Genomic DNA, 15391 nt, shown 5'->3' on the forward strand with positions numbered 1-15391 from the left:
TAAATAAATATTTTTAAATTCTGTACATGCTTATGGTTATGACATTTTATCTTCTTTTGTAACCCCATTTTGGGGGTAATTTTCTTTTCTTCTTTTAATATTTTTAAGATTTTATTTATTTATTTGACACACAGAGATCACTAGTAGGCAGAGGCAGGCAGAGAGGCAGGCAGAGACAGAGGAGGGGAAGCAGGCTCCCTGCTGAGCAGAGAGCCCGATGCGGGATCCATCCCAGGATGCTGGGATCATGACCTGAGCTGAAGGCAGAGGCTTTAACCCACTGAGCCACCAAGGCGCCCTGGGGATAATTTTCATTTAGAGAAACACTTTGAATGAAAGAGGAACTTTTCTCAGAATATTATATTTATATTTGCAACCATCAGTAAAGTGTCTTTGCTTTCAGTTGATTCTTTTTCTGAGAAGAAATAGAATATAGTACAGGAAAGAGAAAGTGCCATTTGACTAGGCAGCAGACTTTGCTCTGGGGGAGAATCAGCAAATGTGGAGGATTAGGAACCAGGAGAAAGAATGGTTCATGCCAGCCACATTCATCAGTCATGGAATGTACCCAGCTGCAGGGGAACGGCAGCTACCCAGAGCCCTGTACAAGGACTGCCCTCACAAGCGTGGCACCTCACAGTTGCCATGGACTGGGTCAAGTATCAACACTCGGTTAATTAGCCGCAATTCTCAGGATCTAAGGGTGTCAGCCAGGGGTCTGCCTGTTCACATGGAGAGATCGCCGCTGGGAACTGAGAGGTTCTGGGGTCTGGCCCTGCAGCTGGCTGGCTCCGCCATGGTTGTCAGGGGACTGGAGTGACTCAGCTGTGGAGAACAGCAGGCAGTAATTTCACTGTGGCTTGTTATCTGTCCCTCTCTCCACTGAATGCTGCTGGCTGGTAGCAAAGGCCTGAAAGGGACGGCTGGGAGAGAACAATAAGGAGAGGCAGGAAAACACTTTAAATAACGTCCTTAGCTGAAGTCACGTGAACATCCTCTAAAGAATCGTGGTGACCGGCCAGGCCCAGCTGGTTTTAAATGAAACACAAAATTTGCTTTTGGAAATCCGTGAGACTGGAAACACGGGTCTAGTGACACTCTGCCTCTACCTACCACTGTTCATTATGGATTTCCTGATCCATTCTTTCTTTTTCCTCAGAGTAGATTTGAGGGTAGGAGAATATGTGTTAGGATCCAAAGGCCACCAGATCTCCTTATCAGCGTCAATTCTAAAAACAGTACTAGTTGCTAGATTGTCATCAAAACTATCCCTTCAAAGATCTGTTGATTCACAGGATAAGCTTTAAAAATGCAATGGTGCTCTACTTCTACCGCTGCACATCCCTTTTTCTTTGTTTGCAACAATAGGTTTCCTACAAATCTAGCCAAAGATCCAGAAGAATCCTTTGAAGTTGTGCAGTTTAACCTCCCCGGAAATGCTCAGGTCCCTCACGTCCAGCAACAAAGCAGCTGCTCAATGAGTGAACCGTCCTCCTTCCCTTCCAGAGCGGCCTATCCCCCCTGTTTGGACAGTTTTGTCTCATCATTCATCCTTCAGCTAAGCCACAATTCGAATACCTGAGCTTTCCATTTTTATTCTTGCAGAACACTGAACAAAATGGCTTCTACTTGTATATTAGGTTTCTGAACACCTTGTGGACTTTTACTATGCCCTTTCTGTGTCTTCCTTTAGATCTTGAATATTCTCAGTAGGTTTGTTTGTTCATTCATTCGTCAGTTATTTACTGAACAGTACTGTGTGCCAGAGAAAGTACCAAGAACAAAGATGAATACTACACAGTTTCCTTACTTTAAAGGAAAGACAGACTCAGAAGTATATAAACTCAAAATAGTACAGTGCATGGCATAGATAAACACAAAAATCGTTAAAGACTTAAGAGAGGACTGGATTACCCAGAGAAATGGAGTTGAGATCTTTTAATATTATCTGTAGCACATGCCTTCTGAGCCTTATCTTGGATAATAGGTAGAAGTGGGCCAGGCAAAGGAGTAGTAGAAAGTTTCTGGTAGAGAAAGCAGCATGAGCAAAGGCCAAGAGACAAGTCATGGTGTCAGCTGCGCAGGAAAAGAGCCAGCAGCTCAGCTGAGTACTCCTGGGGGCAAAAGTGCAAAACTAGAAATGAAGAGGATAAGGGTAAGAGCTAGAGAGTGAATATGTTTTGCAAATGGCAATGTTTTGAGTGCCCTCTCCAAAAATATTGATATTGTCAGGAGAAAGCATTTGTGTACTTCCCAGCCTGTGCTTGTCTCTTTCCCTACCCCCTTATGCAGGAAATGATTATCCAAGGGGCCAACTCTAGTAAGACCAGTATACTCCAGTTGATATTCATGGAACTAGACCCAAATTACAATGAGGATACTCATCTTCCCATTCTTTCCTTCCAAATGGATCTTACAAAGGATCTCTAGATCATAGAGAAACTGCCTTGTAAGTCACCTTAATGCTGTCCTGACAATGTAGTTGATGTTACAGTGAAAGTGTATTGATTACCAGATGCCCGATATCACTGCCTTTTCTGCTCTTCCTTGGATTCCGTGAAGGGAGAAATCATCTGGTCTTGTCCCCTGTAGCCTTACCCTTAGTAGCTACTCAGCCATACCGGTAGAGTCATCTGGTGTCAGTAGGTACTTAAAGCCAAGAATAGGTTCTCTTGAACTCATGGTAAATATTTATCTCATCCAGTTCATTTTGCTTTCTTAATTCAAGCCTTCCTGTCTATGTCTTGAACGTGGCATACCCTTTCTCACCTCAGGGATTTTACATGTGTTCTTCCTTTGACTGAAATATTCTGTCTGCCTCCCCATTCCCATCCTGACCCTCTTAAGAGTAACTAACTGCTTTTCATCTTCTGGAAAACTCCCTATGCTTCCTTCCTCTGTCCGCCACTCCTACACTCTGTACTTTCTCTTCTTGTGCCTCATCAACTGACATATTCCCTGCTGTATTTCCCAGAACTTAGTCCAGTGCCAGGCACAGTGCTGGTGTGTAACAAATATTAAATAAGTTTATGATTGCATGACTGCTACTGAGTAATATCTCTGTTCAGTGAACATTGCATTTTTTCAAAGAAAAACAGAATTAGAGAAATGTTAGAAGTATAAAGGCATGGGATTTTAGTTGTTATGGTTGAATTATTAATTTCAACTTTTCAACATAAATGTATAATTGTGAAATCAGCCTTCTGGAATTTTTATTATTCAGTCAATAAAAATTGCTAAATGTTACTGTACATTTGTAGTGATAGAACTGTCAAGTTGTAGCTGATCTTATCTTGACACTGAACTTTTCTGACAGTGTCTTAATTAATTTTTCTGGATTAGCTACTAAATTCTTAGTCTTCATTTCTTTTTATCCAAGAGCAGGAATTAATCAAGTAGTTGTAAATTTAGTAAGCTATCTTGGTTGTAGTGAAATTAAATATCCAGTGATAGAGGACTGGTTAAATAAATAATAGGATATGATCTTGATGAAATATTATTTAGTCTTTTTAAATGGATAATTATAAACACTACCTAGGTGTATGGATATGGCTTAAATAACATGTGATTTAGAAGGAACATCAGAACATAATATGGAAATATAATGTAGTCTGGAAGATATAAATTAAAGAAAAATATGTAAATAATAAATATGTCAAGTAAGATGGCTTGTGAATTTGGGGAAGACTTTTAATTATGTCTTATATACAGATTTCAGAAGGTTGTATGTACATTGGATATCAATTACTGTAATCTGCATGAGTAAGTATGAAAGCTTTATTAGAATATAAACTATCAAATTTACAAGCTGCGGTGGTAATACTTTCCTTATCAATATCTATTGCAAATTAAAATCTGTTTATTCCTGAAAAATATCTCACATTTATTATAACTCTAGAAGGGAAACCTGCCTTCTGAAGCCAAAGCTTCTTGTTATATAGGAACACATTTATTTGATGCATAACAGTACTGGAAATAAAATTAAAACAGCCAAATTTCACTACTCTACCAAATCAATTTTCATGCAACTGGTTTCCTTCCATTTCTTTTTCCTACCTATGTATAATTTTTTAAACTGACACTAATGTTTTTGTATTTTTATATATAACACAATTTATAAGCTTTATTTCCTATGTTGTAATGATCATTTTAATTGATGTATAAAAGAAACTTTTCTTAAAAGCAACAATTTAAGACCCTTTGAATAAGCAAAAATGTAAGGCCTCTTCAATTCTTGCAATGCAGAGACAAACTTGAGTGTTTTTCCTGACCTTCCTTTGTCTGCTGACAGTGCACTTTATAGCTTTGCAGGGAAGACTGTTATCACCTGATTTCCATTTCAGTAGTAAGATGATAACATGGAGTGCAAGAGGAACTAGGTTTAGGTGACACCATATCATTTAATGTCTACTTATTGTTTCTCCAGGGGAATTCTGGCCTGGGATTCAGTATTGCTGGAGGGACAGATAATCCCCACATTGGAGATGACCCTGGCATATTTATTACGAAGATTATACCGGGTGGTGCTGCTGCAGAGGATGGCAGACTCAGGTAAAGCTCTGAAACATTAGAATTATTTGGAAGATAAATCTGCCACATCAATGAGACATGTTTATACCTTCGGAGAATAATAATTTTACAAAGCTCTGTACTTGAAAGAAATGGCTGTCAAAGCAAGCTTTCTGTAATGACTTCACAGATTTCTTCTTATTTAACTAAAATTCAGCTAGTATTTAATTTGTGTTTGTTGATGGGCACCATGTTCACCTGGCTCTGTAAGGAAGATACGCGGATAAATTTTTGTTCCATGTGGCTGTCATTCTGGTTTGAAGAGAGAATACCCAGAGCTGGTGAGCAAATGATAAAATGTATAAAAAAAAACACTATACTGTAAGTAGAATTAGCAAATAAGGCAATGGTATACATACTGTGGATATTCATAGACTTGGCGACCATTTATAAGGGCTTTCTCCAGGAGTTTGAACAGAGTCTAAAAACTGTTCCACAGGAAGATTCTATTCTGGGTCTTAAAAAATAATTGAGTTTTCACGAACCCCATAAATCTGAACAAGAACATGGAGGGAGAAAGGACCAAGTTATCCCAACAAGGAGAGAAACCAACTTCACGTGGATAAGGACCATATGCGAGGTTAAGTATGTCAATGGAGCTCAGCATAGAGTTGTAGCTGCTAGACCCAGGGTCCCCCCTCTTGAAAGAACTGAAGATTGTATGGGGACATGGGACAATTAGTAAATAATATAAAATTGTCTCAGAGATCAAAGCACCCACTACAAGGCATAGGAGATTGGAACAATTAGAAGAGATTTCCCTGGGGAGAAAAACATGTCCCAGTGTTCTTTAGGCCTTCCACTATACTGTGAATCCCCTCAGGCCACGGAGTTATATAGAGAAGCGAATCAGTAAATTCTGGTTGAGTGAATGAGTTTTTGAAGTAATTGATTAATTCATGGAGATGAAGTAGGAGGGTAAATTAATGCATAAGAGGAGAGAGGGTTGCACAAGCAGAGTCCTCCGGATAAGACGAACTAGCTTGCGTGGAGCCACAGTGGGGACTGTGAATTAAGTACCACAAATGCAAGCTTTGTAGCCTGTCCTCAGTCTGGTTTTTCTTTTTTTTTCCCCCATTAAACATAAGTAAACTAGTTTATTGTTTTTCTTACAAAACAGTCAAGGACACTTTTGTTCCCTAGCTTCTGTTCTGATGCAGTGATTCCTTAGGACAGCTTGTGCAAGAGAAGCACAGATTTTTTTTTTTTTTCCAGATTTTTTTGCATCTCCCATCAACATGAAAAACAGGAGGGATACTCCCGCAGGAAACCCCTGCTTTTTGACAATAGAATTTTCAAACTGAATTGATGAGATTAATTTCTGAGTGAGGAAATATCCGTGCTACAGAAGTGAACAATTTGAAACAGATACTGTGTAATTCTTAAGTCATAGTGGGGACTGGGTTTGCTTATATTGAACACTGGGGAAGCACCATTTTCCAAAATTTAGAAACAGAGTTGTTAGAAGACAGCTCTGAAATCGATAGTCCACAAGGGATCTCCATAGCTCACACCGCTCTGCCTAGAAGCAGGGGAACTTCCCTCTCTTAGCTGAATTCTGGGTCCACATTTGGGATAGAATAGCCTTTATGTTAAATATGCTTGGCCTACAGTTAGGAATGAAAAGCAGCCATACCGCCTTTGTTTGCTTGCAAATCTTTGTTTGCTTGCAAATCTAGGTGCAAATCTAGGATCTCCATAGCTCACACCGCTCTGCCTAGAAGCAGGGGAACTTCCCTCTCTTAGCTGAATTCTGGGTCCACATTTGGGATAGAATAGCCTTTATGTTAAATATGCTTGGCCTACAGTTAGGAATGAAAAGCAGCCATACCGCCTTTGTTTGCTTGCAAATCTCATGTCTGTGGAGGTAAAAGGAAGTTCTGCTAGAAGTGACATTCAGTAGTTAGAAAGAGAATAATCATAATGCTAGCTAAAACTTATTGAGCTTTTTTTAAAATATTTTATTTATTTATTTGACAGAGAGAGAGCACAATTAGGCAGAGCAGCAGGCAGAGGGAGAGGGAAAAGCAGGCTCTCTGCTGAGCAGGGAGCCCAATATGGGGCTCGATCCCAGGACCCTGAGATCATGACCTGAGCCAAAGGCAGCCACTTAACGAACTGAGTCACCCAGGCAGCCAAAAACTTATTGACCTTTTTACACCTATGGAACATTGTGTTAAAACAGATAGAACTAGAAATGTACATAAACACGTACAGTCTTCTAGATACAACATCCAGTGAGGTAGATAGTAGGAACTGAGTCCTACCACGACCAAATGAGCTTAGAAGACCAAAGCCTCCAGATAGATAAGACTGTTGCTCAGCTAACATCTGGATTTTAGCCTCTAAGAACCTAAGCAGAGATTCCAGCAACACTGAACCAGACTTCTGACCTATGAAAACAGTGAGCTAATAAATGGGTGTTATTTTAAGCTGCTAAATTGGTGGTAATTTTCCAAGGAGCAATAGAACCCTAGCACACACCTCATTCTAGGAATTCCAAGTTCATTGTAAAAAGCCTTCCTGCATGAGGTTCGTCATATATAAAGTGACTGTGCAGGCTTAAGACACAGATGAAATGAGAGGCAGTTCTCTTCCTGAAGAGATTAGACTCCAGAGTGAGCTCAGGTCTCAGGAGTTGCCCCAGATGAGAGATGTAAGAGAAAGAACATACTCTTTGGAGTTAGAGGACCCGGATTTCTAGCTGCGTGACCTTGGGACTCTTCTTAAGCTTTCTGTGCTCTAGTTCCCTCACTGGTTAAATTGGAGATAGAAGCATAGATCTCAGGAAGCTATGGTAAGGATTAAATGAAATGGTAAGGCTGAAAGAACTATAATAGAATTCCAAGCCCTCCCCACAGCTCATTCTGCCAAGCCAGCCATGTAACAGCATGCGGAACTTGAGCCACAAGTCTGTGACAGCCAGGAAGGGACCCTGGGGGTAGAATTCTAAAATAATTCCCAGTGACCACACCCTTTATGGTCTCTTCCCCTTGAGTGTGGGAAGCACCTGTGAATATGATGAGCTATCGCTTTCCTGATAATATTGCTTGATATGGCAGAAGGGATTTCACAAATGTAATTCAGGTCCCTAATCCATTGATTTGGAGTTAATCAGAAGACAGATTGTATTGTGTCAGCCTGACCTAATCCAGTCAGTACTTTTAAAACCCAAGAGACTGTCCTGCTGGCCCGGACAGAGCAAACTTCCATGTTGAGGGAGGCTCTACGGAGGAGGCCCTGTGGCGGGCCCTGAAGGCAGCTTTTGGGGGCTGAAAGCCTATGGCTAGTGAGATATGGAAGGTGGCAGTGATATAGCTAAATTCTGGCAGTAGCCACCTGAGCTTGGAAAAGGACCCCATGCTCCTGAAAGGAAGCTGAAAAACCAAGCAAACAAAGCAAACCTTGACACCCTGCTTGCAGTCTCGTGGGACCCAGACTGAAGAACACCACTAACCTGTGCTTGGACCCCGGGCCCACTACAACTCTGAGATGAAAAATGTATATTGTTTAGAACTTTATAATTTGTGGTAGTTTATCACTCAACTATAGAAAAAGAATATGAACACTGTGGAATTCTGACTCAGAAACTCCCTCCTGGCTGGGTCCATTTCAGGCCTCTGCCGGGGGACCACACTGTAAACCTCAGAAACACTGAGCAGGCCTCAGGGGTTGTCCCAGGCCCTTCACGCACCTGGAGGCAAGAGGCAAAAAGCACAATGAAAAACAGGGTATGGCAGAGGGGGAGGCACTGCTCGGAGGAGAGAGAGAGCAGCAGTCTGTTTAATCTGATGGCTGGTGATATGTGTCTAAGCTAGAGTGGGAGAAAGAGCCAGGACTAAAGAGAAAATGGGGAATGAGGGCTAAATTAAGAGCAGTACAAGTAAGTACATAATGGTTTAGATTAATTTCTCTGGACAGTGACCTTTTCCCTATGCAACCTCTTTTTATTTTTATTTATTTTATTTATTTTTTGTTTTGTTTTTCATTTTTTTTTCCAATTTATTTATTTTCAGAAAAACAGTATTCATTATTTTTTCACCACACCCAGTGCTCCATGCAAGCTGTGCCCTCTATAATACCCACCACCCGGTACCCCAACCTCCCACCCCCCCCGCCACTTCAAACCCCTCAGATTGTTCTTCAGAGTCCATAGTCTCTCATGGTTCACCTCCCCTTCCAATTTATCCAAAAGCACATATCCTCCCCAATGTCCATAACCCTACCCCCCTTCTCCCAACCCCCCTTCCCCCAGCAACCCACAGTTTGTTTCGTGAGATTAAGAGTCACTTATGGTTTGTCTCCCTCCCTATCCCATCTTGTTTCATGGATTCTTCTCCTACCCACTTAAGCCCCCATTGCAACCTCTTTTTAAATATAACTTATTGTGTATATGTGTTTGGGGATATGATAGTTGTTCTTTGTGGGGTATGCATAAAATGCAGAAGAGTAGACAAAAATTAAACAAAATATAACACAGTTATTTTTACACTACTCAAAGTCAATCACTATTAACATGTTTTGTGCATTTATTTCTAGGCTTTTGTTGCTATTTTTTTGAAATTCTGTTTAGATCATGCTCTATACATTTAGCATTAACCTAACTTCTCATAACCTTATTAAATAAACCTTTCCCTAGATAATTTTTTTAAATCCTCTACAAGTGTTTTGTTGTTTAATAATAGATTTACCACTTACATTGTTCCGAGTTTATTTTCAGTTTCTCAGCATTTTAAATAACTGGCAATCTTTTAGAAGACCTTGTTGACCCTGATTTTCATAATTTCCTTAGAATACATTTCTGGTAGTCAAATTTTAGGACCAAAAGGTAAGAACACATTAAAGAGTTTTGATATATACTACTAACTTTCATTCCAGAGAGATCGTACTAAATTTTACTTCTACCAGGAATGTTGGAGAAGGCTTATTTTATGATATGCTCTCAGAATCTCATGCACTTACACATATATAATTTGGGGCTGTTTACCAAGGTAAACAATGGTGTATTTCCTTGCTTACTTGATTTTTTTGACAGTTAACAATAAGATTGAACTTTTCAAAAATGTTACAATTTATTTGTATTCTTTTTTTGGGGAAGTAGTCATTAAAATTTGATAACATTGCCTATCTTTAAAGTAAGAACGTTTTGGAAAGAACATTAGGTTTTCTTCCAGAGCAAAATAGATACATCTCCATGCTTTGAGGAGTGATTTTTATCTCTACTTTTGTTTCTGAACCATAAAAATGCCCTTTGTGTGGCTTCAAGTCCCTGGATTGCTGCGGACCAATATTGATCTGTCATCCTGGGGAAGAACTATCACATGACAGTCTCCATTTGGCGATGCAGCAATGACATTTTACACAACAGTGCATTTATTAAACCCATCCATAGCATAAAAGCAGCATGTAGTAACAGGCAAAAAAGATGGCTGCTTGCCAGTTTCCTGACAAGTGACACAATTTAATCTCTCAGCCCTCAGCACAATAATTTCTATTCCTAGACAAGATGAAAGGAAAAAAAAAAAAAGTTTTCTTTAAATCCATTGCTTCATTTGTTCCCTCCATGTCTCTTTATGGGTAAGGCTGGCTTTGTCCTTACAAAATCCAATATAGCATACATGTTGATTTTAGGCAAGAATAATATTGGTCACGCTGAGGTTTGAGAATACTGACCAAAGCTGAGAGGTCAAGGATCAATGTTTCAAGAATACTACTCCTATGTATAAATCATAACATTGTCCTTTTGGCTGTCATTTGGCAATCACTCTCTGATTTTATTCATTAATTCATATACATTAACTCACTAGTGATTTTAAAACAAGAAAATAAGAAGAAAGAGAGAGAAGGGAAGAAAAAAAGCAAAGAGGAAAAAAAATAAAGAAGAAAAAAATTGATCATTAGGAGCTAAAGACAACATGTACCTTGGAAATGGAGAAGACAAACCTAAACTTAATATTTGAAGGACAAATTAAAAGCACCAGGCAGAGGAAAGAGAGCAACTTCCAAGCATCACTTCCAAGACCAACTTTCAGATTGTTTAAGGATAGAAGATTTTAAGTAAGTAAAACTGCATAAGAGATTGCTAAATTTTTTAGATTACCTGTCCACATTGAACTTTCATGAGTTGGGATGATTGCAAATTAAAGCCTTATGAGTCACCAAGTCCAACCTATCAATTTACATCATAATCCAACTGATTATTGCACAAAATGACTATGATGATGCTCTGTTTTTCAAAGAGAGAGACTCTCAGTGTCTTCAAAACCAAGTGAACTTTTCTGTAATTATTGTTTTGAGGGTAAAGCAGGACATAAATCTAACTGTTACCCTGAACAGCATCTTTATGAGAAGCAAAACATCATTATTTAATGCAAATGATACCAGTGCCCACCTTGGAAAGAAATTTGGTGGAGGGTCTTCTCAGTGGACTATACTTATGGATTATTTCCTTTCATGTCTGCTTACGAGAATGTAAAGGAGTGAGATGGGATAGCCCTGTGTCCTTTGATTTTCTCTATCAATATTATCAGCCCCAAATATCTATCAATCTGTTAGACCAGAAAAAAATCACTTGGCAGTTAGTTCCATGGTGACTGGTAGTCACCTCAACAATTTAGAACTACACAAGAACATTTCTAAACAAGAAGAATAATTTTATCTACAAAAATGGTAGAATACCAGGTACCCATGTACAGTCTTTTATATCTGAAAAGGCACCTCTAACAATTTTCCTAATTTGGTCAAATGTTATACAATTTAATAAGAGAAATCCTTCAGTTGATTAAACAAAATAGCCTTATGGCAAACATACCTCCCCCCTTCCCTTTTTCTAACAAATTGTGCCAAGACTTCGAGATATCTGTATGCAAAAGAATTAAGTTGGGCCTCTACCTCATACCACACACAAAAACTAACTCTATGTCAATCACAGGAGTAAATCTTCATAAGTAACCTTTGAATTAGGTGGTGGTTTCTTAATATAACAACAAGAACAACAAAAGACAAAAGCAGATAAGTTGGACTTCATCAATTTTAAAAACTTTTGTTCTTCGAAGAGCATCATCAAGAAAGTTAAAAACAGCCCACAGAATGGCAAAAATACATGCAATAATACATTTGATAAGGGACTTGTAACCAGAATCTACAAAGAAATTTTATAAATCAAAAATAAAAAGACAAATAATCTAACTTAAAAATTAGCAAAAATTTTTGTGTTAGTTTCCTTTTTCTACAGTAACATATTATCATAAACTTAGTGCCTTAAAATAACACAAATGTGTTATCTTATAGTGCTGGAGGTCAGCTATCCAAAATCAGACTCACTGAAATAAACTGAAGATGTTGCTCAGAGGCTCCAGAGGATAATTGAAAGAATCCATTTTCTTGTCTTTCCCCAGCTTCTTGAGGTCACCTGAATTCCATGACTCATAACCCTTTCCTTCATCTTCAGAGAGCATCAGTCCAATCTTTGCTTTTGTTATCATATGTCTTCTCTCACTGTAGCTCTACTGCCTCCTTCTTCTAAGGACTCTTGTGATCACATTTGACTCACCTAGATAATCCAGGATAATCTCCCTGCCTCAAGATCCATAGCTTAATCATGTCTGTAGAGTTCCTTTGATCCCCAACAGGTATATTCACAAGTCAGATATTAGGTCTTGAACCTTTTTATGGGGGGGAGAGAGGGATTATTTAGCCTCCCACAAATCTGAATAGGTATTACTTTAAAGAAGATATACAAATGGCCAATGAGCACATAAAAAGGTGTTTGATATATATTTATTAGGGAAGTACAAATCAAAACTCTAGTGAGATACTAGCTTACACCCAGCGGGATGGCTATAATCAAGAAGATAAACAGTAACACATGTTAGCTGGGTTATGGAGCAATCAGAAGCCCCGTGCAGTGCTAATGAGAAAGCAAAACAGTGCAACCACTATGAAAAACAGTCTGTCAGTTCCTCAAAAGTTGACCTGTGCCATGTGAATGGCAATTCTACTCCAAGGTATGTACCTAAGAGAATTGAAACTTACGGCCACACAAAAACATCACTTCTCATAGCCATAAAGTATAAACAACTCAAATATCTATTAGCAGATGAATGAATAAATAAATTTGGTATATCCATACGTGGAATATTGTTCTGCCATGAAAAGAGATGAAGAACTGGTGCATGCCACAGCATAGATGAAACTTGAAAACACTGTTCTATGTGAAGAGAGCCAGATACCAAAGGCGCATACTGTGCAATTTTTATTTCTATGAAATGTCCAAAATAGAGAAATTCATATAGGTAGAAAGAAGATCAGCAGTTGCCAGGGGCTGATAATGAGTATGGGATTTCTTTGGGACAGGATGGAAATGTTCTAAAATTAGATAGTGCTAATGATTGTACAACTCTACAACTATACTAAAAATCAGTAGATTATATACTTTAAAAAGCCAAACTTTAAAATATGGGAATTGTATCTCAATAAAGCTGTTATTTAAAATATCCAGTCATTGTTTTCTGGGATAAAATATTTATCATTTGCAAATATGAATATTTTTCCTTCTAGTTTTAGAAAACTCACGACTTCTTCACATTGCTGCTACCAAATTACAGAAGGAATTCATTTGATGTTCTGCAATTTAGGAAAGTTCTTTTAGGAAAGAATCTATTCATAAAAGAGAGAGGACCTATGGTTTGGGCTCCATGCCTGTGCAAGTCTAAGTAATCTTTTTTTTTTTTTTTTCCAATTTATTTATTTTCAGAAAAACAGTATTCATTTTTTTTTCACCACACCCAGTGCTCCATGCAAGCCGTGCCCTCTATAATACCCACCACCTGGTACCCCAACCTCCCACCCCCCCCGCCACTTCAAACCCCTCAGATTGTTTTTCAGAGTCCATAGTCTCTCATGGTTCATCTCCCCTTCCAATTTACCCAAAAGCACATACCCTCCCCAATGTCCATAACCCTACCCCCCTTCTCCCAACCCCCCTCCCCCCAGCAACCCACAGTTTGTCTAAGTAATCTTTAAAGTAGGCAAATATCACAACATGCTCCCATTTCCTAGAAAAATGAACAGATATTTGACCTTGTGTCCCAGGTACTGAAACATTAACACTTTAGAAAAATTAAGGCAAAGTTTTTATTTTCAAAAGCCAAAAACAAATCACTAAGTGTTTTAAAATTTAGGATGATTAATTCAGACTAGAGTTTTATAAAGTTCAGTTAACCGAACATGCTTTAAGAAGAAAAGAACATATTGATCCTGGCAAAGGAACAATGGGATTGGTAAAATGTAGATGTGATGGTTCATATCCCTTTAGACTGGTTTCGTGAGACTCTAAATTTTCTGATTTGATTCTAGCCCCTGCTTGTGTAGAGAGCAATTTCTGGCATTGTTTGTACATCTAGACTCTAACTCCTAGGTCAGACTGAAAGTTAATAAGACGCCCTGCTCTAGTGAAGGACAGAGACACACCTGGGGGTCTCCGCCACTAACTAGCTCAGAGGCCTTGAGAATGTTACACAACCTTCTTGATCTTAGCCTTTTTCTCCCTTAAAATGAGTAGGATAGAAGTTCTTCGGGAATTTTCTGTTTCAAAGTCAAATTGTTATTATTTGACTTTTGTTGACTGAGACATCCAGAATGCCATTAGAATGGTCAGAAAAATCAACCCTTTGTTTTGATTAGATTTGTAGCTCTGAGAAGACACAATCTTCGTTATATTCCTCAAGCAAAATGCTGATCATGGACACTAAACGCTGATAAAGTATTTGTTATTATTTATTCCTAGTAGTCTCCCAAGAAGGCATGTTGTCTTTCTAATATTATGAAACTATATTTGATATTGATTTTAGCAAATAGCTATTTGGGATTTAGACCAAAATAGAACAGTTTGGGGAGGGGGGCAAAGCACTCAAACTAACTCCTCATTTCTAGTTCAATAGTTATTTTTCAAGAATGTTTTTTCTGAACAGTCACAAGTTACATTACTTAGAAAGACCTAATAATGTCCTAAGCTTTGCACAAGCATCAAGTCACTACAAATTGGCTTAACATTTAGATGCCAAAATCATCAAAATGTTGGGGTTATTTAATATTCATTCAGCTCCTACGCAGGGCAGGGGATGGTAAAAGTAACAGTAAAATGAAGACTTATATATCATCTTTTGTGCGAAGTTTCTCCATGCTGTCAGGCAATCTTTACTGACAAGCTATCCCTCTGTCCTCCCAAGCCCTCCACCCACCCACCTCTGCACATTGCATTGTTTCCCAGAGGAAGCTGAGGCTGAAAAAGCAGGTGAGAATTTAGAATGTTAGACTCAGAGTTCTGCACCAGGATAGGCACAGGAAGAGCAGGCCCCAGTTCACAGCCCCTCACCAGCCTTTTCTCTTCTTGCTCCCAGCTCCCTGCTGCACCAGGGGAGGGTGGGGACATGCCCAGGACACTGCTGTGTCACTGCACATCCAAGCTTCATCCACACCTTTTGCAAACAGTCATTCTTCTACCACTTTTGAGTCTAAGGTTGTGCACAAAGCCTGAACCATTAACCCTTTGGAACTTGAGCTTGGGAGAGTGGTTTACACAGCCAGCAAAGTCGGGAAATTCCAGAACATGTCTGTTGTGGAAGAGGGGGAGTCCACCCTAAGTGGTCATTCTCCCTAGGCATTATTGACTCCCTGTAAGGTGATCATTAGTGAACATTAATCCCTTAAAAGTTACTTGGCAGGCACAATAAGAGAAATGTATTCATTGACTTTTGGGGTCCAGTAAAAACAAAATAAATAGGATATGTATGTTATTGGTAGAGTTATTGGCTTATTGGGT

At 39.0% G+C, this 15391-nt stretch overlaps 1 protein-coding gene across 23 annotated transcripts in view; it reads left to right on the plus strand.

Moving 5' to 3' along the window:
- The window catches only part of DLG2 (discs large MAGUK scaffold protein 2), a 2052576-nt gene that overhangs the window by 1479681 nt on the left and 557504 nt on the right, over positions 1 to 15391 (plus strand). For all 23 annotated transcript variants that reach the window (XM_044258404.1, XM_044258405.1, XM_044258399.1 and 20 more), the window contains one exon: positions 4427 to 4551. In XM_044258404.1, the coding sequence (XP_044114339.1) occupies positions 4427 to 4551 (125 nt within the window). The remainder of the gene's footprint in view (positions 1 to 4426; positions 4552 to 15391) is intronic.

The sequence above is a fragment of the Neovison vison genome, chromosome 7, assembly GCF_020171115.1.
Source record: "Neovison vison isolate M4711 chromosome 7, ASM_NN_V1, whole genome shotgun sequence".
Taxonomy (NCBI): domain Eukaryota; kingdom Metazoa; phylum Chordata; class Mammalia; order Carnivora; family Mustelidae; genus Neogale; species Neogale vison.